The sequence below is a fragment of the Leopardus geoffroyi genome, chromosome B1 (assembly GCF_018350155.1).
Source record: "Leopardus geoffroyi isolate Oge1 chromosome B1, O.geoffroyi_Oge1_pat1.0, whole genome shotgun sequence".
NCBI classification, from domain to species: domain Eukaryota; kingdom Metazoa; phylum Chordata; class Mammalia; order Carnivora; family Felidae; genus Leopardus; species Leopardus geoffroyi.
Window position 1 is genome coordinate 201,038,246 of NC_059327.1, and position 24,119 is coordinate 201,062,364.

Sequence of the window (24,119 nt, forward strand, 5' to 3'; positions counted from 1 at the left end):
TAGCAGGAGGCAGAGCCGGATTCCCTCTCAGAACCCCCCAGCTCGCCACGACCACCAGCCCCCGAGGCCACCGCTCACGCCCTCCGCTTCCTCCTGTGCGTCTCATTCCTTACACCCCCTTCATCAGAATCAGAGAATCCTCCACTCGGGTCCTGGCAGTCAACGCCACGTAGCCAGTCGATGGCCAGAACCGGATCAGCGAGGCCCAGATCTACCAAATATCCTCTGGACAACACCACAGATGGTGTGTGTGCATGCGCGTGTGCCTGCCTGTGGCTGCGGTGCGTGTTTTAATAGCCACGACGCAAAGAAACAAATTACCGTCTGGTATTTCTTTATCCTGCGCCGGGCTGGAGGCAGCACTGGTCTGAGCTGGGACGCCACTCAGCTGGAGACAGGGCAGGCCGAGGATTTATGTACTCGATGCAAGTACTTCCTGTCCAGGGCTGTCTGCAGTGCTCACCACGTGCTGCCGGCTTCCTGCACCAGCCTGCTGCCCTTGACTCTGGGAGCGAAGGGCCATTCTCCCAGGGGCCAACGGAAGCATCTCACCCACGCGCACAAGGACGGGATGGACAGCGACAGCAACAGGTGCAGGTGACGGGGCCGAGAAACGCCAGGACAATGGGCGAAGAGCTGTGTGCCCTGGCACAGAGCTGACGGGTGACAGCCACACCCCCCTGTCCACGGGTTCGAGGACCGGCTGCATTTCCCCGGCTCAGAAGCGGACACCCAGGACAGGAGGCCTCCCACGGGCCCAAAACCACCAGTGCCAGTGGGTGCAGCATGCCAGCCCGCGAAGGGCTCGGAGCCCCTTGGAAACTACCAAAGACACATCTGGAGGTTAGACCTCCAGCGGTTTAAATCCATTTGCATTTGGAAGATACTCAGCATCTTATTTTAAAGGCAAATCTGTGCCTGCTTTACTGTTTCTGCTTAAAACCCAAGAACAAAAAAACCCTCGATATGCTTGCCCGGCCAAGGCTCAAGCACGTGTGGACCAGGGTGACGGTCACACTTTGGAAAGCACCTCTGTGCCCTGGATCCTGTGCAGAAGCCGAGCAGATGCCAAGGGCTCACAGGAGGGCACCTGAAGCTCATCCAGCCCAGGCCTCACCGGTGTCCTCTCTCCAGGGCCCCCCAGCAGACCTCCAGCTGACTCTCATCCCTCCCAAGATGGGGATCTCACTACCTCCTCGTACAACCCGTTCCAATTTAAGGTGGCTGTGCTAGAACATACTTCCCCCGAGTGTTCCCCTACCGGTTCCCCCTCTTCATCCCACACAGAGCACCCGGCTCCGGTATCCACGGGACAAGTGAGAGGGACAACAGGTTCAGTCTTTTGTTCCAATCCCTGCCTGTGACATTGGGTCTTTCTATTTGGCTTCCTTACCCGCGATGTAAACACAATCTGCCTGGGACTGAGCCCGCCCTCTTCCAGAACAAACCCCCTCCTCCCCCATGTCCACGCATCAGCCCAGCCTCAAAGCCAGAGTCGGCTCAGTGCCCCTCCCGCCTCCCCCAGGATAACACGCCGACCAAGATACTCTCATCACCAGGCCGCCTGTGTGCCGGGCCCTGCGCACGCAGCAAACCCACAACGGGGAGTTTCTCCCACTTTACAGATGAGAAAACTGAGGTTCAGAGAGGTCACACAAGCTGACGAAGTCACACGGCCACCAAGAGTGAGAGCCAGGATTCAAACCCGGGTCTGAATGAAACCCAGTGAAACTGTCACGGCCAGTCTAGCAGCACGGCCCGTCCTTTCTGCCACCTTGACGCCCCTTATCCTGCCCTTCGGGGACCCTCCCCCCAGCCTCTGCTCAGCTTAGCACTCGCCACCATGCCTCCAGCCTTGCCCACCCCCTGCCCCCCTCCGGCCTGAGTTCGCCCACACAGCAGACCAGCTGCCAGCTCCAGGACGAAGTGGGAGCCCTGGCTGAGACCCCTGCACCCCAGGCAGGCTTCTCTCTTGCCATCCCTGCCCGCCCCCCCCCACCTCTGCTCCAGTTACACCCACCCCCTGGCTGTGTCCGGGCTGCCAACACGCCCTCTGGCCACACAGATGCCCAGTGGCAGAGCCAGGCTCTGAATCCGGACCCTCCCGTTTCTCAAGATCTGACCTCCCACAGCTGGGACCACTTGCCAGAGCTGGGGACACATGTCTTCCAGACTCTTGCCGCGCCCCTGCACTCATCCTGGGAGGGAGGGTGACTCACTCTGGTGCACCTGGAAGGAGGGCCAGCATGAGGCGCCCAGCCCCTCCTCGCCCCCCCCCCCCCGCCCGGCATCACCTGCCAGAGTCCAGAGACAGGCGGGTTCCCCAGACCATTTCTGGGGTTCGCTGTTAGGACGCCCATTTGCCGAGACACCCAAGCCACGTCCTCCAGTAGCCACGACGCAGTGCTAGAAGCGACGTTCTGCTTCCCTATGCTGCCTCCTTGTCTGGGTGAGCCCCTGGGCGCCCTGTAAGGACATCGTAAAGGATGAGGAGGGGAGGGGGTGAATGGAAAGGGACGGGGTGGGGATGCTGCTTCGAAGAAAAGAAAAGGAAAGAAAGAAGGGCTCGGAGACCCCCGGGCCCCACAGACTCGGTGATCACACAGACCCTCCCCCGGGTGACACTAATTAAGGGCACGGCCCCTCCTCCAATTCTGCCGCCTGTTCGTGCGGGCCTCAGGATCCTCTGCTAAGAAGCACCACCCTTTCTGGGGCTCCTGGCACCCCTCCCTCTCTGTGGCCTCGGCCTGGCCCTCTCCCCGCCCCCGCCTGCACCTATCCCCTCCCTGCAATATCCTGAGAATGAGCTTCTCCAATCCCAAGGGCAGCCGAACTGGGTGTGTTTCCAGGGCCCAGCCTGCCTGGCTCCCTCTGGACGCTGCTCCGGCTTCTCGGTAAACACATTCTCCTGCAGAGACTCTCAAGTCGGAAGGCCCCAGGGACCCCAGCCCGGGGCCTCGGCCCTGTGGCAATAACGCAAAGATGCTCCTGTTTGAGCAAACAGGCCTTCTCGGGACAGATTCTGCTTAAGGCCAGGAGAATCTAATCAAGGGTGGGATCGGGGCTGTGTGTGCCCCGGGAGGGGAGGGGAGGGCAGGGCAGGAGGGAGTGGGTGCACGGAGCAGCCAGCAGGGAGGTGCTCAGTGGAGTCGCCGTGCCTCAAATGGCAGCATCCCTGATGGATTTCTGTTGCTCAATCCAATGATCTGAGATGACGGAGGCTTCTCTTAGCTCTGCTCAATGTGGCCCAACCGTCCATGGCCGGGACAATGCCTTGAGCAGGCAGGGACTCTGGAGGGGGACGAGGGGGCAGAAGAAGGACCACGCTGTGGTCACCATCCTGCCATTTGCCTTGTAGCCTCAGGTGAGTCACCTCCCTCGCTGAGCCTCTGTTTGCTCATCCGTAAAACAGGGTGACCACAGCAACCCTTGCACGGTGGCAACATGGGACCCAAGGGAACAGGGGACACAAACCCACTCTGGAAGGAGGGAGGGCTTGGCAAAAATGGGAGGCTTTATCCTTCACAGCCACTGACTACAGAAGTGTTACTAACAGCAAGCAACCCTGTGCTGTGCTGGGCACACCGTGCCCCATTCTCAGGACAGGGAGGCTTTCTGTGCCCTCCGAGGGAGGAGGCTGAATAAAGCCCAGCAAGGTTAAGACATTCACCCGGGGTCACACAGCTGCCACGCAGCAAAGCTGGAATTCCAATCTGGGTCTGACTCCCAACTCTGGCCCTCCCAGGACCAGCTCACATGGCTTTTAGAAATCATTTCCCCCTTTTCTAGAGTCTGAGTCTCCAGGACTGAACCTGGGCCCCGGCACACGGCCCTGAGCTAGGGCTGGGTGCGGTTCAGATCATGTCACTAGCCCAGACACCCGTCAGACGTAACTCCCTTCGGCTGATTCTCCTCCCCTCTGTCATCAAACTCTGCACGGGAGGTGACTCAGCCAGAGTACCTGCCCTCCCTCAGAGACAATGATACCATGGAAGTCATTGCAGTGAAAGTGGGGGCTGGGGGAATACCTGACCCAGAGAGGGCTTCTGGAAAGCTTCCTTCGTTCTTCAAACAAATCTCCCCTGAGCTCCTGCAACGTGCCAGGCCCTGCGCCCAGCGCCGAGGAGGGAAGTGTGAACAGGGGTTCTGGGCATGGATGCAGGCAGGTGTGCGCCCGCCTAGTGCTTTTCTGTGACCTTCACTCAGGAAAACCAGCCCTTATTTCCTCCTGACAGGTGGGAACACTGAGGCCTGGGGAGCTCCGGGCCCACTCCTCCATCAGGCAGTTGGCTGACGGCAGAATCCAGGACCCTTCCGCGCCCCCGGGGAGGACTGTGCATGCAGCTGGGGTTCCCCACAGGCAGAATTCATGCCTCAAGTCCAGGGGCTGGCAAAGTGCAGCCCATAAGCCAAACCCCGCCCCAGATGAAGAATGTGTTTTGCGTTTTTAACGGGTTATAAAACAAACGACCAAGAAACAATGACAACAAAGCAAAGCAAACTGTGCAGGGGACGCTGTATTTTAGTCCTTCAAACCGAAAACATTCTCTATCTGGTCATTTACACAAAACGTGTGTCACCCTCGCCCTGTCCACACCTCACTTGGCAGAGGAAGACAACCGGGGGGTCAGCGCGTTAGGGGCTGGGCTGGGGCTGTGTCTTAATTCTCTTTCTGACTACGAATAAAGAGGCTGGAGACACTGGGAATGTTTTGTCTCACGGTTCTGGGGGCCAGAAATCCAAAGTCAGGGCGCCAAGCAGGCTGGTTCCCTCCGGGAGGCTCCTGGGGAAACCCAGGCATTGTCCTTCTAGTTTCTGGTAGCTTCCAGCGGCCCTCGGCCTCCCCTGGCTTGTAGGCAAGTCACTCCAGGCTCTGCCTGTCTTCACACGATACCCTTGCCTGTGTCTCTGTGTGTCCCTCCTCTTCTGAGGACACCAGTCATTGGATCCAGGGCCCATTCCAGTATGACCTCAGCTTAAGTCATGGCATCTGCAAAGACTCGATTTCCAAATAAGCCCATATTCGCTAAGGTTCTGGGTGGATTCGAACCAGGCGGGCAGTGAGGCCCAGCCTGGGAGTCAGAACTGCCTGTGCAGCTTCTGGCCCCCGGGACCAGACTCTTCCTGCAACGTGTCAGCTTCTGCCTGTGAGCTGCAAGGGCAGACCCCTCACTGCTTCCCTAGGCCCACCTCCGCCTCCCACCTGCTTAGGTCCGGAACGGAACCACGGGGTGGCTGAGCACCCGTGATCTGCTGGGGACGCTGTCACCCATGAGTCTGTCACCGACGGAAGGGACAAATCCCGGGGCCCTGCAGATGCTGCAGACAGAGAAAAAACGAAGCGAATGCCCAGGAAGAGAAGGTGGGTGAAATGAGACGGCGTGGCCCTCCAGTGCAATACCAGCCCCCCCGACAACGAACACGTATCTGACCTGTAAAGATGCTCGCGACATTCCCGGCACCGGGACTGTGCAGGCGCTCTTGGGTGCTCACTAAACACGTCGCTGAATGTTATAATCAGATATTTTAGGTGAATGGACCCTCACCTGTTTACCAAGCCTCCACTTTCTCCAGCCCGCCACATAGCCTTGGGAGGAAGGCTGCTGCTGGTGGTGGGGGCAGGGTTGGTTCTCCCTGGTGGGCTTGACGAGGGCTCCCTGGAGGAGGGGTGCAGGGATGGGCTCTGAAGAGGGTGGAGGGTATTACCTGCAGAGGGATCACTGGGGCCAAAGGCAACAAGGTGCAACCCCATGTCAGTACCCTTGACCCCAAGGGCACCGGGGGACACACAGTGGGAATGGTGGGTGTCTGGCGTCCTTTTGGCTGTTCTGTGCGCACCCCCTTGCATTTGGGGTGAACCCCGGTTACACCCGATGCTCAGAAATGGAGCGGCCAGACCCTCTCTGCGCCCCCAAAATACAGGCAGGCAGGAAACCTGGGCTCGGCCAATCACGAGCCTCCTGGCTGGCACATGACCTGCGTGAGCCAATCAGACGCTCCTAAACAGAAGGGGCCTTGAACTCGATCGCGGCCACGCTGGCTGGCCCCGGTCCTGCCGAAGGGCATCGCAGGCTCCCCGCTTCCGGCTTCCTGGTCTGCCAGTGGCAAATCTGGCTTTGCAGCTCCTGCCCAGTCTCTAGGCCCCACCCAGAGCCAGGGCTCGGCCCCATTTCCGGCCATCTGAGCACCCCACCTGGCACCTAGGTGTTCACTAAGTGCTTGTGGCTCACCGGACAGCTCCGGAGATGGACGCCACCGTCACCTGCTTTGTGCCAAAAGCCCGCTGGCTGCCGCAAACCACGGCCGCGAACGCACAGCCTGCAGACCTGGCTGGCGCCGTGCGGACCAACCAGGTGGCTTCCACCACCAGGGAGCTGAGGGAAGAGAGGAGGGGGCCTGGCACGGTCCTGCCGGGGGCGGGGGGCCGGGGGCTCAGGGCCTGCCTGGCGCTGGGCTCCGACCAAACCATTTGTGGGGTAGAGTCAGCATCAACTGAAATACAGGCGAGAAAGGGCTTGGTAACCAGGCTGGGTGCATACACGCTACAAAACGATGCGTGGACGGCAACCTCTGAGCTTAGCACGTGGCCTGCACCAGCTCTGGAGAAAGACACTGGCACATTCTGAGGTGCTGGGGGTCAGGACTCAACATATGAATGGGGGGGGGGGGGGCGGCGGGACACACAGTTCAGCCCGTAACAGTAACACACGTAAAGCCTCTACCATATAACTTACACCCGCGTCACCAATAATAATTAGCACTGGCCTGTGCCCACCGAGTGCCAGTAACAGGCCATGCATTTCACATGTATCCTCTCTAAGCCAGGGAACGACCCCAGCCAAGTGGGTTCACATCCCGCCCCGGGGCCTGCCAGACACTCACCTCCTCCCCTGGCCATGCCCTGCATGGGAGGGACGGCGGGGCATTCCTCATTCTTTCACAAACATCAGAGCCTTACTGTGTGCCAGTCCTGTGCTATCTGGCAGGTACAGTTTAGTTGGCAAGAAACACAAGTCCTTAAGAAAGTTCCTTCCAGGGGCGCCTGGGTGGCTCGGTCGGTTAAGCGTCTGACTTCGGCTCAGGTCATGATCTCACGGTCTGTGAGTTCGAGCCCCGCATCGGGCTCTGTGCTGACAGCTCAGAGCCTGGAGCCTGTTTCAGATTCTGTGTCTCCCTCTCTCTCTGCTCCTCCCCTGTTCGTGCTCTGTCTCTCTCTGTCTCAAAAATAAATAAACGTTAAAAAAAAATTAAAAAAAAAAAGAAAGAAAGTTCCTTCCAGCTGGGGAGACAGATGCCAAACAGACAGCAGTATCAGTGAGGTGTACCTAGGGGGACCCCAGGAAAGGCCTCCTCAAAGCAGGCCCCGGTGCGGGGCCTGGACCGTTGGGGTTGGGCCCTGGGAGAGGAAAGGACACCCTAGGAAGAGGGGTGGGGTGTGCAAAGGCACGGGGGCAGGACTGTGTCCTGTGTGTAGAGCTCTGTGGGAGAGGTGGGGCAGGGCTGTTACCCTTCCAGCCCCCACACCTCTCACGAGACCCGGGGCAGTGACCTCACCTCAGAGAGTCTATTTTGTCACTCACAAATGGCCAACGCTAAGACCTCAGAGCCAGACTTTCTGGGTTCAAATCCCGACTCCAGCACTGCCGAGCTGGCCTCTGTGTGCACACTTCCTCCTCTGTGACTTAGGGATACAAGTCTCCAGCTCTAGGCCTGTCCTGGGGAAGCAAGACTTTGGTTAATATAGGCAAAGAACTTAGCACGAGCCTGGGACCCAGAAGGCTCTAGAAACAATGTTCATTGTTCCTGTTCTCATTTATCTGGGGTTGTCTGGGGACAAGAGGAAGGAGGCGGCAGCACTGTGTGCCCCAATGCAGAAACCGCATGGGCTGGGTCAAGGGTCCTCCTTCTCCACCGGCTCCCTAGAATAGCCAGCCCTCCTCAACTCTGAGCTCTTCCCCTGTTTGCCCCTCCCAGGAGACCCTGCACCCAGGGTTAGCTTAGCCACACCCTCCCCACAATCATTAAGAGCAGGTTCAGGAGCCCCATGCTGGCCACACTCAGTTCTGTGCCTCACACGCTGTGTGTCCTGGGCACATGCATAACCTCTCTGATCTGAGCTCCTTCAGGGCAGTGCTGTCACCTGGAGAACAGGATCAGGCCAGCCCCCTCCTTGGGAGTCCCACGAGGACCCAGGCCAGCCAGGTCTGACAAGGCAGTGCTGCCCAAAGCTTAGGGGTGCTCCTCTCCAAGTGCAGCCTGTTCTCGGGGCGCTGTGAGACTCCCAAGCAGAGACTCGGAAGCTCCACACGTTCTCCTCCGCCACCTGCCCAAACGTGTGAACGTGTGGCTTTTGGTTCCCGGGCAGACGCAAGACCCTCCGCCTTTCCGCAGGAACAGGGGGCTGGGTGGCCCAGGCAGCTGCCATTTCCTGTTCGGCACGCACGGGAACCCTGAGAAAAGCGTGTCCGTGCCTGTCCCCAGCAGCAGCACAACCGGGCATCTCTGAACCCACTCCAGCATCAGATCCCGGGCGGCCGTGGACTGAATGTTGGCATCTCCCCAGAACGGCTACGTGGAGGCCCTAATCCCTCAGCGGGATGGCGTTTGGAATTGGGGCCTTTGGGACGCAGTTAGGTCACAAGGGAGGGAGCCTTCACGAGGGATCAGCAGCCTGACAAGAAGAAACAAGACAGCTTGCTTCTCTCTCCGTCTTGTCAGCACACCGCGACAAGGTGGCCGTCTGCGAGCCGGCGAGAGAGCTCTCACTAAGAACCAAATTGGCTGGCACCTTGACTCTGGTTTCCGGCCTCCAGCACGGTGAGAAAAAACTGTTGATCAAGTCCCCCAGGCCATGGTACGTCGTTAGGGCAGCCTGAGCTGACGGAGACAGCGGGGAGTGGCATCTGTTGGGGGCAAATCGCGTGCAGGGAGAACAGGGCCCCAGAATCAATACTTGAGGGAGCCCGGGGAGGGGGCGCGGGTGTCTGCAGCCCCGGTAGGGTGGGATGGGCCACTTCCCAGGGGCAGGCTCTGATCCATGCAGCCAATCCAGGGAGCCAGCAGGCACCCAGCCGTTGCTATGGTGCCCACGGGGTCGTGGCCAATCCCCTCCTTCCTGGCCGGCTCGGTCCCGGGGACCAACGGGGTCCCTCTGCCGAGCCCGGGACCGTCAGGAAGCGGCTCCTTGGATCGGACAGCGGCCAGCAGCCCGCGGCCCTCACATTACAGGCTCCTCACGGAGGGGAGAGGCAGCCCCGCGGTCCAGCCACTTCTACGCGGTCAGCCGCTAGAACTCCCAACAGCGGGAACCCTTCCAGTGCCACACGTGCTTCCCCAAGCCCTTCCCGCACGCCTGCTGCGCACGGGGATCCGGGCTGAGGATGTGAGATGCAGAGACGCAAGGCGGGGCCTGGCCTCCAACTGCTCGTGGCTCAGGACAAAGGGTTTGGGACCCACACGGGGGAGCGGCTGGCTCAGTCCGCTCGGGGAAACGTGTGCCGCACGTTATCGACACCCGCACGACCACGTGGTCCCTATGTTTCAACACAAGGGCAGCGTCGCCTCCCTCTACAGCACCCCCACTCTATCCTGCCAGTGCTTCAAAGCACTCTCAATGTCACTGTCAGAAGACAGGATGGACCATCCCAGAGCAGAGCCAGAATGGCATCGCGGAGGGCGGGTGCTGGCCGGGGCCCTTGAGAAATCAGGGTCAGCCTCCTACGTAAACAGGGAGGTTGGGTCACCTGCCCAAGGTCATCCGGGAGTCGCACGGCAGAGCAGGATTCACGCTCAGCTCTGACTGCAAGCCTGCGTTCTAACCACCCACACAGCAGGCCACCCTCACTCTCCTCTTTGGCCCGGAGCCTGGCTCTTTGCTAATGAGACCCACAGAGCTGGGTTGGGCCCGGCTTCGGACGCCTTCGCTCTGTGCCCACGGGGCTTAGAGGGCCAGGAGGGGTCTGCCAGGCTCCTGCTGGGTGCTCAGTGCCTAGAACAGGTCTGGGACACAGGAGGTGCTCCATACAGGTTTGCTGAATGAATAAAAGAACTGAGCAGGAGAATGAGGGCTCAGCCGTCAGTGCCTGGGTGCTCAAATGAAGACTGGGAAATCCTGGCAAGATGACTCCTTCCAACTACATCCCAGGTATAGCCATTTGCAACCAGGCCAGCGGCTCCCAAGCTGGGGCCTGGCCTCAGGGCCTGTCTCCCACGCTCAGCTCCAACCAGACAGAAATTCGAGCAGCAAGTCCCTGTCATGTCTCTGGACAGCGATTCCAGATCCAGGCTGTCTGGCGGGTTATGTGGAAGAGAAGGCTGGAAGGGCCTCCTGGGAGGAGACCTTCACGGCCTCTGCTCACCTCTGGTTCCTGTCACCGTGGCTGTGCCTAATACCCTCTAACAGCTGTCTGGACAGACACCCCTCTACAAGACTTGCTCACAGCAAGAAGTCAGGACACAGCTGGCCTGAAGTCCCCCCTCTTCCAGCCAAGTTCGTAGGAGGTGCTGTCCCTGCCACCCCAACGTCCAGCTCCTGGGCCTGGGCTTGTTTGGTTCTGTGGAGGGGGGTGGGGAACAGGGAAGAGACCAGAGTCACAGAGCCACCTGTGACTCTACCATTAAAGGTCAGGGCTTCCATTTTTCTGGCTAAGAAACCACATCATGTCAGGGCAGCTGGAGTCTAGCAGGCCTGGAGGGCTGACTCATCTGAACCAAACTCACAAGAGACTAATGAATAAGCCAGGCAACTCATTTACGGTGATAACACGGACAGTGACCGGAACAGGCGCCAGGCCCCTTGTGAAGTGTCCCAGCCAGGAACAATCGCCCTGCAATGTGGGCAGGAGATGGCTACAATCTACAGACACAAAACCAGAGCCCTGGGAGGCAAAGGGATTAGCTCAGAGTCCCAACCGGGAAGAGGCAGAGCTGGGATTCAAACCCAGGTCTGCCTGACTCCCAGGCTCTGCACAGTCTTTCATTACAGATGATCTGACCCTGAGCCACACCCCTTCCTCCATACCAAGGGCTGGCATATTAATCAGGGAAAACAAAAGTAATGGGGTGTTTACACAGAGAAAGAAATTTAACAAGGCATTGGCTCATGTGGTTATGGAGGCTGACGAGGGCAAAAGCTGCAGGGTTAGCCAGCAGCCTAAAGACTCGAGGAGAGGCCCTGTTGCAGTCTGAGTCTGAAGGCTGCCTTCTGACAGATTTCCCCCTTGCCGGAGGAAGTCAGTCTCCACTCTATTGGGGCCATCAACTAATTAGATGAGGCCCACCCGCGTTATAAAAGGTAAACTGCTTTACTCAAAGTCTGCTGATTTCAAAGTTAATCGCATCTAAGAATGCCCTCACGGAAACATCCAGAATAACGTTTGACCACACATCTGGGCACCACAGCCCGACCAGGTTGACAGATAACATCACCGTTGGCAAATTCTTTCTATAAAAGGCCAGAGAGTCGACAGGGAGAGTCTGTGGCCAAATGGTCTCTGTTGCAGTTCCCCGGGCTCGGCCGTCATCACACAAAGGCAGCCATAGACAGTCTGTAAGTGAGCAGGTGTGGCTGTGTTCCAATAAAACTTTATTTACAAAAGCAGGCAGTGGGCGGAGTTTGGCCCACAGGCTGTCTCGAAACCACACGACAGGGCAGGAGCAGCATGAACTTCTGACCGTGACCCTGCATTTCTCTAACTTCAACACCACGTCTGTATTTTCATTTCTCAGCTTGCTTTCACAGTTCTTAAAAAAATTAATGTAGGGCTCAAATCAGATCATCAGCAGTCAATTAAGAGTAAATCTCAGGCCCTCATACATGGTAAAAAAAAACAATGACGAACACAAGCCTCACGAAGATGTGTTTTAATTGAAAACGATAAAGAAGGAAGGCCATTAAAGAAATCCACAACAAACGTTAAAGGAAACCCAAAAGTAAACAGTCCAGGACGATAACATTAATTCCAGCACCGCTGATCCGAATTACAGCCGAGTCCCTGGTCACAAGCAGCACGAGAGACCCTGGAGTCCTGGCTGTTGCTCTGGATTTAGCAGAATGTCCTGTGTGGCTCTGTCTTGCTTCCCAGTTTCTGCAGAGAGAAAGCTCTGACGGGGATGAAAAGCCAAATTTATGACCCGTCTTCATAGCGTTTAAGCAGCTCCTTGAGGCTTTATTGTATGCTAACACGCTGGACCTCAATCCTTGACGGAATGGAGTTCACGGTCAGGGGATTAACGAGTGCCCCATCACGTCTGAGAAGAAAGGCTCCCGGAGCGCAGGCTGGCCCCTGGGAAGCAGGGCCGGCTGTACCCCCACAGCTTCCAGAAGGCGTGACGATGAGGCGGCCCTCGCTGGAGATGGTGCGGTGACGGTGCAATGAGGACACCGGCCCAGAGACGCTGACCGCCTTGCCCGAGGCCACACGTCACGTCTGCAGGGGCCTGGCCCCCATCTGAATGCCCCAGTTTCCTAAGCTAACGTTGCTGCTCAGGGCCCGGCGGATCCGGACCAAAGTTGGGGTGTGAACTTCCGCTCGAGCCGTGGCCGCGTGAATCGAGTTCCAACTCCACAACCAGCGGAATTTTCCCCAGCACCGAAATCAACGAGAGGCCACCACAACCAGACCCTTGATGGGTATGAGGCTTCACAGCCGCCCTCATCTCCCTTGAAACCCTGGGGGCTCCCTGATGATCATCCGGGTGTCCCAGAAGGAAGGCGAGGCCCAGAGAGGTCTAGCAATTTGCCTGAGGTCACACAGCCTGCAGCAGCGGTCTGGCTCCAAAGTCCATGCTCTCTCTGCTCCACTTCGACCACCTTGTATCAGTGAAAAGCCAAAGACCATGGGTTCAGGAAGACAAAGGCGACTCCCCTGTGTGACAGCACCCCACCACCGCCACAGGGTGCTGGGAAAAACTGGCTTTCAGGGCGAGGTAAGGACCACAGCCACAGATTCGTAGCTGTACCGAGCACTCCTAATCTCAGAGTGAGCCTACCCAAGACAGGGATCGAACGACTGAGGGAGGAGGGGGCCGGTCTCCATGGGGGCAATACTCATCCTATGGCCGGTTTCGAGCTACTAACAAGATAACGACCAGCTCACAACACCAAAAGCCGAGTAACTGGCTCTCGTGAGCCACTAGGAGCGGCTTCAGAATGTGATCGGGTGAGACCCACCTCCTGGGGTAAAGTAAGTTAGGGCCACGGGGTTTCCAGGGGCTTCCGCAGAGAGGGGGACCGGGCAGAGGCCGTGAATGGCCAGCTGCCAGAACGCTGGAGGACCCAGGGGTCAGACCACCACTCCCTGGATCCTTTGAAAGTCCACCCGTCCCCAGCCTGTGCTCTGGAGGGGACTGAGCACCAAGACTGCATAGGGAACACTGTTTTCCATCCGTTCCCCGTTTCTGAGCTCCCCTGCCCTGGTGTCATTCCATGCTGGCTTCTGCCCAACTGCACCTGCGACTCTCTTAGGAAGATGCCCTCCGCACCCCCAAAGAGAGGGGGCAGTGCCTGGGAGTGCTGATGACCACCCCCCACCCCAGGCCCATAGCAGTAACGGCTGCCTTACCCCCACTGAGAACAATCCATCAGGATCAGCCTGAAACTGCCTTCATCTGAAATCACGCCCTGCCTCCCCCATGCCCCACCTAGTCTCCCCTGGGAGCACCTCCTTAATAAGTCGCTTACACTCCTGTCCTGGCTCAGGGCTTCTAGGGAAACCCCCCCACCTCACTCCCGCCAAGAGCCTGGATTCTCACGACCTCAGACCTCAGGCCTACCTCGGAGACTTTCCAGCACCTTCCAGCCAGTGTGGTCTTGGGGTGGAGGCTGGGCCAGCTTCTGCTGACACTTCTCCCGCAGCCTGCTCTCTGCTCTCTCCCCCATCCACGCCCCTCCCCCCCCACACACCTGGTCTCAGTCTCCCCTTCCATCCCCGCCCCCTCTGAGCCAGCCTCCAGCAGTCGGAGGAGGTCCCCGCCCTGCCTTCCACCGGCCACACATCACCATCGGGAGGATCCGGGCCAGCGCCCGGGCCGACACACGTTTTTATTTCTGCAGCAAAACATACCAAAATTCACACTAAAGGCATAAATACAGACTGTAAGCCAACTCGAGACATCAATTTAAGTCAGGTTTTGCTGCCTAACAAGTCACACAAAAGTCTTCTGGCTTTTGGAGCTTTGGGACGTGAGATCATTGAATGGTTTTTGTTGGGCAGTTCTATCCTACTTCCCCGTGAAGGGGAGAGCTGGACTGGAGGCCTTGGGCGGCTTTCCCACTTTCAGATGCCAGCAAATCCCCTTCCAAATGGTTGCTCTCATTTTTGCTTCCAAGGGCGCTGCGTGCGCAACTCCGCTTCTCCACCCTCCCTCCCCTCGGATACACGAGACTTGGAAAATTTTGCACATCGGAGGGCTTTGAAAGGGTCCTGCCTCATTTCCCCATTCATTCGTTGAGACCCAGCAGGATGGCAGCCGCCGAGCCTCCCCTGGGTGAGGATGAGCCGGCCGGCCCTCCTTAGGGCCCCGCTCCAGACCCCCTCTTCCTGGCTGTGGCCAATCCGTCGACAGGTTGGCCTCCACCACGCGGCTGAGAGGTCCCTGGGCTCCGAATCCAGGCCCTGGGTTCAACCACGGACACAGTCATCGTAACAGCTAATTCGACTACACTTACTCTGGTTCTTACCTAATCACTTCACTTGAATGAACGCGTTAATCCTCGACATGCTTGTGTGGTAGCGTCCTAGCCCTTTCAAGCTGTTGTAACAAAAATACCATAGACGGGGTAGCTTATATGCAATGAACAATTCTCGCAGTTCTGGAGGGTGGGAAGTCCGAGAGCAGGGCACCAGAAAACTCGGTGTGCGGTGCGGGCCCATATCCTTGGCCGTCTCTTCACTAGGACATCACATGGTGCAAGAGACGAGCTCACTCTCTGGGGTCTCTTCATGAGACAATGTTGCTAATCGTGAGGGCTCTGCCCACATGACCTCATCGCCTCCCAAAGGCCTCACCTCCTAATACACCACCTTGGGGGTCAGGATCCCATATGTGGATTCTGGAGGGACACAAACATTAAGACCATAGCAGTAGGTACAATCCTTAACTCCATTTCACACGTCTGACACCCACAGAGGCGAAGTGACGTGCCCAAGGTCACACAGATGGGAGGTGGCCCAGCCGGCATTTGCACTCCGCAGGCTCCAGAGCTTAGGGTCATCATTTTTCTAAGCTGTGCAGTCTCTGGTTACGGAAAAGTACAACAAAACCAACCGCGAGAGCGAATCTCCCTGACATGCTTCTCTCTTCCCACCCGCTGTCCTGACTGGTGGCAACCACCATGAACAGTTTCAAGCACATCATCCTGCCAGAAATATTGTATGAACAGCAATCCTGAAATATCCCATTCCATTAGCCTGAGTGTCCCAGATCTCCCACTACCCCGCACCTTGCCCATGTCACCTAAAGAATCTTAGACACTGTCCCACATCCGGGTGCATCGGGCCGCCTCATGCTTTCCATCGCGGAGCCTTACCAGCCTCTGGGACAGTTCGTCTGGCCAGTCCCCTACTGATGGCCATCACGGTTACTTCGCCCTTTGGTATCACCGCCAATAATACGGTGCATCTCGTGGGCCGGCGTCATTTCTCACTTACGTGAGCGTCTTTAGTAGACAATGGTCACAAGTGGGCTTCCCGAGTCCAGAACTGTCATCATTCGGAGTTCCTGCTTCCCCTGCGCCCTGGCCACCACGTGCACGATCAGGCGTCTGGTCCTTGCCTATATGACCCATGGAAACGGTACCTCGTTGTAACTCGTAATCCTCTCACCAGTGTATCTTTCCTCTTTCCTCACTCACCGCACTCCCTATCAATCCATGAAGTCAAATCTCCTGTTTGGCAAGTTTTCTTGAAATATTGCTTTGCTTAGTCATTTCCGCTCCCGTCTTCAGGGACCCCAGTTGCGAGTATGTTGGGTCTCCTCTGCCTCCTGGGTCACTTGTTTTCTCCTCCTTTATTTATATTAATCTGCCTTGCTTTTCCCAGCCCCGCCCTCCGGATCTCCCAGTGTGTCCCTGTACTTCCCGTTGGAAAAATTCCATGGTGGACTTTGGCTTTCGGGAGGCTGCATTTTTCAGTCCATCTGTCTTACGGGGCTCCGCCGTGTCGCCTCGTCTCCGGAGCTCTGGCACCCCTGCATCACATTCTTGTTTTTTACAGATGCGACCGCCTCCCGTGCTTCTCCCCTAACCAAGACTTCCTGCACTGCTCAAATGGTCCTCCGCCTGGTGGCAACTTTTTTCTCATGCACATTCTTCGCCCCTTACTTTGTTGGCTCTTTAGAGTAATTTAACACGGAGTCGGTGCTGGGTTTTCCTGATTATCACTTGCCTTTGCATGAGGTGGGTTCTTCTGAGCCACCAACTTATACAAGATTCGTGAGCAAGACAGCCCCGAAAGCGAGGCCGTTCTCATGACACAGGGCAGTGAGTGAGGGTCAGCCCTTTTGGTCTTTACTGTTTTCTGGGCAAAAGCAAAGGCATGGGCCTGCACCCCACACAGAGCCTCTCTCTCCTGCCCTGCCTCCCCAGGAGACTGCTTCCGGAAAATATGGTTGTTCAGCCCACACTCCCCTCCTTTTCCTTTGTATAAACTAGACTTGGGGGGGCGGAAGGGACTCCGTGCCAGCCAAGGCACTCATTCCTGCCGTTCCCCAGAAGGGGTGGCGGGTCTTGTGTTCCGCGTGCACCGCCCAGGGTGTGGAGAATTCTGCTTTCCTGCTCTGCGCTCCGCAGCCCTGGGCGTTTGCTCTCCCTCCGGAGGCCTCCCGGACCCACCTTTGACCCTCACTGGCCCTCCCCACAAATGGGATTCCGGACGCCACGGCTGTGCCCGCGATGAACAACACCTCCACGGTTCCGCTATTGTGTCAGGATCATTTCCGGGAGGAAGAAAGGGAAACACTGTCTTTCCCCTGTCGTTTTAAAGCTGTGAGCTCCCTGAGCCAGGCTGCGGACACAGGTCATTCTGGTTCCAAATCCAAAATGTCTCCCCTGCCCTACAATGACCCCACCCGGGGGGTGGCCCACTTTTTCTGCAAAGACCCAAGACAGGAGACATTTCAGACTTTGCTGGCCACGCTGTCCCTGACACAACTTCTCAGCTCTGCTGTAGCAGGAAAGCAGCCACGCACAATCCCGAAACAAACAGGTGGGGGCTGCTTTCCACCCACCAACAGGGGTTAGTCCAGATTCGGTCCCTGGGCCCCAGCTTACTAATCGCTCACACGGACTCCAAGGCAGAGGTGACAATGGGGTCACAAACGCCCGAGCTGTCCTTGGGGAACTTGACCCGCACACGTGCTGTGGCCCAAATGATGCTGGAAAACTTCTCAGTGAACATTTAGAAATTTGCAAGATGTGGGGCGCCTGGGTGGCTCCGTCGGTTAAGCGTCCGACTCTCGATTTCGGCTCACGTCCTGACCTTGTGGTTTGTGGGATGGAGCCCTGCATCAGGCTCTGTGCCGACAGCACAGAGCCTGCTTGGGATTCTCTCTCTCCTCTCTCTCTGCCCCTCCCCTGCTCGTGTTCTCTCTTTCTCTCTCTCTCTAAAAATAAATACACATTAAAAAAGAAAAAGGAGATTTGCAAGATTTGACCTGCAAACCGGAATTTCTGATTTCTTTTCAGAAACTGTGAGAGCTGGCCACTCTAGAGTCCCCCACGGCCAGGCTCGCCAGCACGCCACGCCGTGTCTCTTTATACATGCCGTCCTTTCCTCACTGCCCGACCTGCCTGGCGTCTTTGGGCATCCACGTTTCATGGTCACCAAAGTGAAGGACAAGGCTCTTGTTCCGTTTCCCCAAAAAAGCTGGTAAAGTGCTAGATGAACGTGGCCACCAAGACATAGATCTGCAACTGCTCAAAGGGAAACCACATCTGTGGCTTAAGCCTTCCTTCTGTCCTGCTGGCAACAGGGGATCTGAGACATAAGGGCTGGAAAGGCCTCTTGGGGCCATCTGGCCCAACCCCTGTCTTTCAAAGATGGGGAACGACAGCCCAGAGAGGAGCTTGGCTTGACCAGAGCCGGGGAAGCCCCTGGACCAGAGCTTCCATCGAATGTCCCTTCACCCTTCACTTGGCCATCATAAACCCACCAGGACCCCTTCTTCAAAGCTGAACTCCATCGAGACAAAGAGAGGAAGCAGAGGGAGTCGTGTCTCTTGCCATCTGTCTGCTGTGTTTACTGAAATGTACTTGTAAAGTCTCATAAACATGCCAGGAACTTGGTGCACAAAGAAAGGCATGGCAGCTTCCTGCAGAAGTGACAGGTGGTGTCACTCAGCCGTGTGAGCGAGTCTTCGTTGCCACCTCCGCGGTCTGTTCTCCCCTACCTTAGCTCATCAAACCGTCACAACTCTGGGCCGAGATAAAGCACCCCCACTTCTGCGGGAGTGAGCTGCTGACTCCTGGCTCTGTAAGGAACTTTTCTCACTGTTAACAGATCTAAGCACCCTTGCAAGGGGGGGTGGGGTGGGGGATGGAAATATCTTAGCTAGTTTCCCTCCTTTTGGTCTGAACCAATCCCCGAGCGGCGTTCCTGTTGGCTTGAGTGCAGTTTTACTGGGTCTTTCTGGAAGGCAAAGAGAAGTATGCTTCTGCCAGAGCCCTCGCCAAACCTCTCCTTCCTGTCCTGTCTCATCCCACGCGCCTGGACCAACAGTCCTGGTCACGGCCCTGCTACAGCATCTAGTCTAGCCTGAGCTGAACCCCGCTTGCCATCCGACACTCAGTTCTGCTGCGACCGTGGCTTTTGCAAAGCAGAGTGGGTCATACGTGATTCTCAAACACGAGGATGATGTTAGAAGATGGGAAAGTCAGGTTGGCTCAGGCACGACTTTTCTCGGTGTATTAATGTATTGTGCCAGCCAGTGCAAGCAGCTGAAGACAAAAAACAGTAACAGCTCAATTGATGCAGAAAGCTGCCAAGAAGACGGCACAGGAAACCAGGCCCGTTCACTCGCTTCTTCTTGGCCCAGTCTGGAAGTTGTTTGATGCACAACTCCCTCTTCTGTACATGGGACTTGTCTCCCTTTGCACATCAAACAACCTTAACTTTTTTTTTTTTTTTTTTTTTGCAAGAGAAAAATTATATAACTGCTGGGATATTCATTTATTAGGAATTTAACATGTTTCTTTTTTTTTAACTGTGCTAGATTTTTAGAGGTTTGTTACTACATTTGTTAGTGTTCTGGTCCAACTCGGCCTAGGTTTCCATTGCTCTGCTCCCAGCCTTATTCTCCCCATCAGCCTGGTGTTAGCATGTGATTTTCCCAGTTGAGAGATTTCTCAGGAACGTATATATTCTGCTCGAGCAGAGACACCCACGCTTATCTTTACAGTTGCTTTTTATTTTTGGCCTGATCTGCTGGTTTTCCACTTATAGTAGAGGGCCAGTTTTTAAAGAAAAATGTTAAGTTTTTAAAAAAAAATTTTTTTTGTTAACGTTTATTTATTTTTGAAAGAGAAAGACCATGACCGGGAGAGAGGCAGAGAGAGAATAAGACACAGAATCCGAAGCAGGCTCCAGGCTCTGAGCTGTCAGCACAGAGCCCGACGTGGGGCTCGAACCCATGAACTGTGAGACCATGACCTGAGTCGGACACTCAACCAACTGAGCCCCCCAGGTGCCCCAAGAAAAACATTAAGTTAACTACACCAGGAATGGTGTAGAGGTGGTCCCTGACCCACTATCGTTTACGGGGCTGAAACCTGACATAGTGTGACACAGCGAAAACACAGGCCCAACAAGATCAATTACAGGACCTCAGAACACACAGGACAGAAAAATGACATCCAGACAAAGGATCCTCTCACACGGAATCCCTGAACAGGACTAGGGATGTGGGACGGAAGAACTCAGTCGACGATGTTTGTTACTATTATTGCCATCCCTATTTATAGAAAAAGCAAGAATGAAATAAATAAATAGGATGTTTCCCCTCCGAAACCAGGCAGAAGGGCCCATCGTGACATTCATTAGCAACAGCAAAAGCACTTCAAATAAATTTGCTTTTCCATTAACCCTGCTTAAGTGCTGGTTTCCCAGTATCAGCAGAAATTACTAATTACTCTAGTCTGAAGCTCAGAAAGATAAAGAATTAGATTTATTACAAATGCAGGATGTGCGCCCGTGTAGAGATGACGGGCGCTGTAGCCTGTGACGTGCACTGATTTACGGCACCACATTCACACTGTGCTGCTTTTCCGGTTTCTAATGCTCTAAATGAGATATGGATTAAAAGGAAAATTAGAAACCTAACTTTGGCATGGTTCAAAATAGTTCATTTCCATCCCAGAAGAGCAGAGATGAAATTTTCTTCTAAATTAGGGAAGCGTTGGGGTGCCTGGGTGGCTCAGTCAGGTAAGTGTCTGACCTCGGCTCAAGTCACGATCTCACGGGTCGTGGGTTCGAGCCCCGTGTCGGGGTCTGTGCTGACCGCTGGAGCCTGGAGCCTGCTTCGGATTCTGTGTCTCCCTCTCTCTCTGCCCCTCCCCCACTCACACTCTGTCTCCATCTCTGTCAAAAATAAATAACCATTTAAAATTTTTAAAAAATAATACATAAATAAATTAGGGAGGCGTGATGTGGGCTGAGGGATGCTTCTGGTCACAGCCTCACAGCCAGGCCCTGGGACCAGCCCCCTCCCTCTGCCCGGAAAGCCTGCAGGTCTCCCGACTGCCCTCCAGCTTTCGGGCTCTCCCGCCTCATCCCCCCTTCCCTTCAGATCCGGAGAGATCTTTCTACATTGAAACTCTGACTCCATCACACTCCAGCTTAAATACTTTGGTTGGATGGCTATAGCTCCAGGGTCAAGTCCAAAGGCACTGGCACATGATCTGAAAATCCCGTCCATACTCCAGCCCCATCTTGGCCAGCTTGAGCCTAAGCCATACACTACTATGTATCGTTCTTCATGCACACCGTGCTATTTCACATTCTTTAGGGGCCAACGCCTCCACCCAGCCTGCCCTCTGCTTTCACTTCATTGCCTGGAAAACTCTGCTAATCTCTTAAGACCAGCTCAAGGAACCCTGTGCCACATTCCCCATCCCCCCATCACCACATAGAGGTCAGCTCTCACAGTCCCTGTGGCTCCCTCCGTCCCAGAATTCGTCCAAATGACACCGTAGCTGTCTCTTTGTCCAACTGTCTCCCCCTCCAAACTGCTTCCCCAGGGCATGACTGTCATGACCTAGCCTTCCCTAGGTCCTCAGAGCCTAGCATGGGGTCAACCAACAACTGGAAAGCAACCCACATTGGATGGGTAGATAGATGGAGTAGTGGACATATGCTTCGCAGATTCGTTTTCTGGGAAGTCCTCAGAAAAGGGTATCTATCTACCTTCAGAGCCTCATGCCTGAACAATCAGTCCTATATCTTGGCAAGCTCAAGGCAGAATTCCGGTCCCATGCACAGGAAAAGCAGAAATAGGGAAACCCAAAGTCCTATCAGATCCTGTCCCCCTGGGCCAAGGATTGGCAGGGTGGGTATAGAGAAACAGACCAGCAACTTCCTAAGGGAGGCCCAAGCCCCTGGACACTATGGCACTGACCAGAGATGGCCTGGTTTTCAGCAGTGGGGAAATGGGCCGGATTTTAAATGCCCAACTTTTGTAAAGCCCGCTGTGGTCGGGGAGGCCCAGCCAATGGGGAGGCCTAGGGTAAAGAACCCAGGTGCCCCCTCCCCCTGCCCGCGTGGTGCTGCCTGCGGTGCTGTCCATGGTGCTGATTTCCAGCCTCTGCTTCCCCTATGGCCTCAGCACCTCCCTCCCCATCTGCCATCACCTCAGAGCCTCCTGGCAGGGCTGATGGCCACTGCCTGGGTCCTGTCTCATCCTATTTCCCCTGAACACCCTCTTGAATAAGTATTCGGCTCCTTTGCTGCCCTGTATTAGGTTGGGTCCAGAAATGGACTTGAAGACAAGGGTCTGAGCAGAAGTGATGACAGAGTGCTCCCAGGAAAAAAGCAGAAAGAGTGTGGGGAGAGAGACCAGGACAGAAAGGAGGCCAAGAGGGCAGTGAGGCCAAGAGAAAACATAAGGAGGACAACTAGGCTCAGCCCTGAGGGGAGCTCTGGGGACAGGGCAGGTCACCCCAGGGGGTTGTGATCAGGAGTGAGGGGCCAGAGCCACCTGCCAGCCCCCGCTGCCCCACAGAGGCACAGATGTCCAGGAACTTTGAGCCCCCCCCCACCAGGGCACTGGCAAGGGGGGCTTCAGCAGCAGAGGGAGACCCACATGCAGGTTCCTGGAAGAGAAAGCACTTCGGGGGTCCTTACATAAGAAAACAGTACAGGACCCTGAAGGGATGTGGCAGACCCCCTCCCTCAGTCTCCTCACTTGAAGCCCCTCTCCTCACTAATGCCACAGTGGCCCTTCTCAACCCAACTCTGGTCTCTCCTTCCTCAGCTCAAAGCCCTTCCCAGCCCCATAGCCTACAGGGAAAATCCAGCCTCCCCAGCCTTCCCCACAAGGCCTCCGCAACCTGCAGCCCCCACCCCCGACGCCCACCCTGTTTTACAATCCTGCCTTACCGAATGGCCTGCAGTGTCCCCAGGCACACCTTCCCTCCACCTGGCCTGTGCTCTGCTGTGACCTCCTCCTGAAAGCCTCCCAGGCTTGTCCACCTGGCTAAGGACTCAGGCGTCACCTTCTGCAGCTGGTTTACCATTCAGCACACCCACATCCCTACCCCTTGCCCTCTCCTAGACCTCGTTCCTTGGCCTGGGCCTCCGCTGCCCTCATAACTGTCCCCGTGAGGAGCAGAGGAACCTCGGAGGTGAACCGGGTAAGTGACAAAGGGGTGGTGTTTGAAGGAGAGGGTATGGCCCCCACACGCATGTGAGCTGACGCTCCACCTGGCACCATGTGTCTCTGCACAAACACCCAGCACCTGCATCTCGTGTCTTCACTGCCCCGTTCCACACCCCACAAGCCATGGCAGAAGCCACCTGGCCACCTGGGTCAGACCGAGCACACAGCCCATGGAGTCAAACGTCGACTGTGGGTGGGAGAAGCCAGTTGGCCAAGATGACCACCTCACTCTCCAATTCATCCTGCTCCTCGAGTGGCTGAGCTCGGGCTGTCACATTCTGATGTGACTCAGAAAGCTGTGACATGTGGCGTCCTGGCTCGCAATGAAACTGCCAGCGGCCTGGGCGGCCCCAGGGCGAGGAAGCCACCAGACTGTCCAGCGTGCCGTCTCCCACATCCATCCCCAGCACCTGGCTAGCTACTCGCAGCCATCTGCCCCACAGGCAGAAGGCCCACACTCCCCTCTGAGCCTCGGGCTGAAGATGATTCTCCTGCCTGGGGAGAGGATCAGCCCCTGCCTACTCTCGGCAGGGAGGTGGGCAAGTGGGCAGAGGCCCGGGCTCAGGACCAACCCACTTGGACACTCCAAAACACACCGGGAAGCAAAACCTGCCCTCAGCCACCTGCTCCGGCCCCTGGGGCCACCAACCCATCATTGAGATGCTCTACGGACCATCCAGTTCCGCTTCCGGGCTAACAGCATGGTGCCAGGGGCTGGGGAGAGTACACAGCGATGCTGCTGCTGACCGTGGTGATAATCAGAGCCACCAAGACAAATAGCACTTTCTGTGTCCCAGGTACTAAGTGTTCTATATTAATTAACTCATTTAAGCTTCCAGTAACCTTTAAGGCACGAGTACCATTTTATCATCCCTGTTTGACAGATGAAGAAATCTAGGCACAGAGTGGTTAAGCAACTCGCCCCAAGCCACACAGCCAGTGGGTATTGAGCTGTGAATGCATGGAATGGCTGCTGGCTGTGAAGCTGTCCATAGAGTTCTTGGGCCCCCAGAATTTGCCCAAGGGAGACCCTGTATTTTTCCTACCACAGCGGTGGAAACCAAAGCCCAGGGAACTTGCATGATTTGCCTGGGGCCACCCAGAGGACCTGACCTTGAGTCTGCTGGACTCCAAAACCCATGTCCTGAGTCACTACACTTGGCCACCTCCCCGTGGGGTTACCACCATCCACCACCCATTCCTGTACTTTATGGGAAATCTTGTTTTCCACCCTCAGCCTCATGGAGAAC

The 24,119-nt window shown here is 56.2% G+C and overlaps 1 protein-coding gene across 3 annotated transcripts in view; it reads right to left on the minus strand.

Moving 5' to 3' along the window:
• Window positions 1-24,119, minus strand: part of PPP2R2C (protein phosphatase 2 regulatory subunit Bgamma) — a 138,579-nt gene that overhangs the window by 86,143 nt on the left and 28,317 nt on the right. The window contains exon 1 of one of the 3 annotated variants that reach the window (XM_045474617.1): window positions 15,530-15,590. The exons of the other annotated variants lie outside the window; for them this stretch is intronic. Coding sequence (XP_045330573.1) covers window positions 15,530-15,575 — 46 coding nt within the window. The 5' untranslated portion in view covers window positions 15,576-15,590. Of the gene's footprint in view, window positions 1-15,529; window positions 15,591-24,119 lie in introns of those variants that run through there. 3 annotated transcript variants of the gene reach the window in all.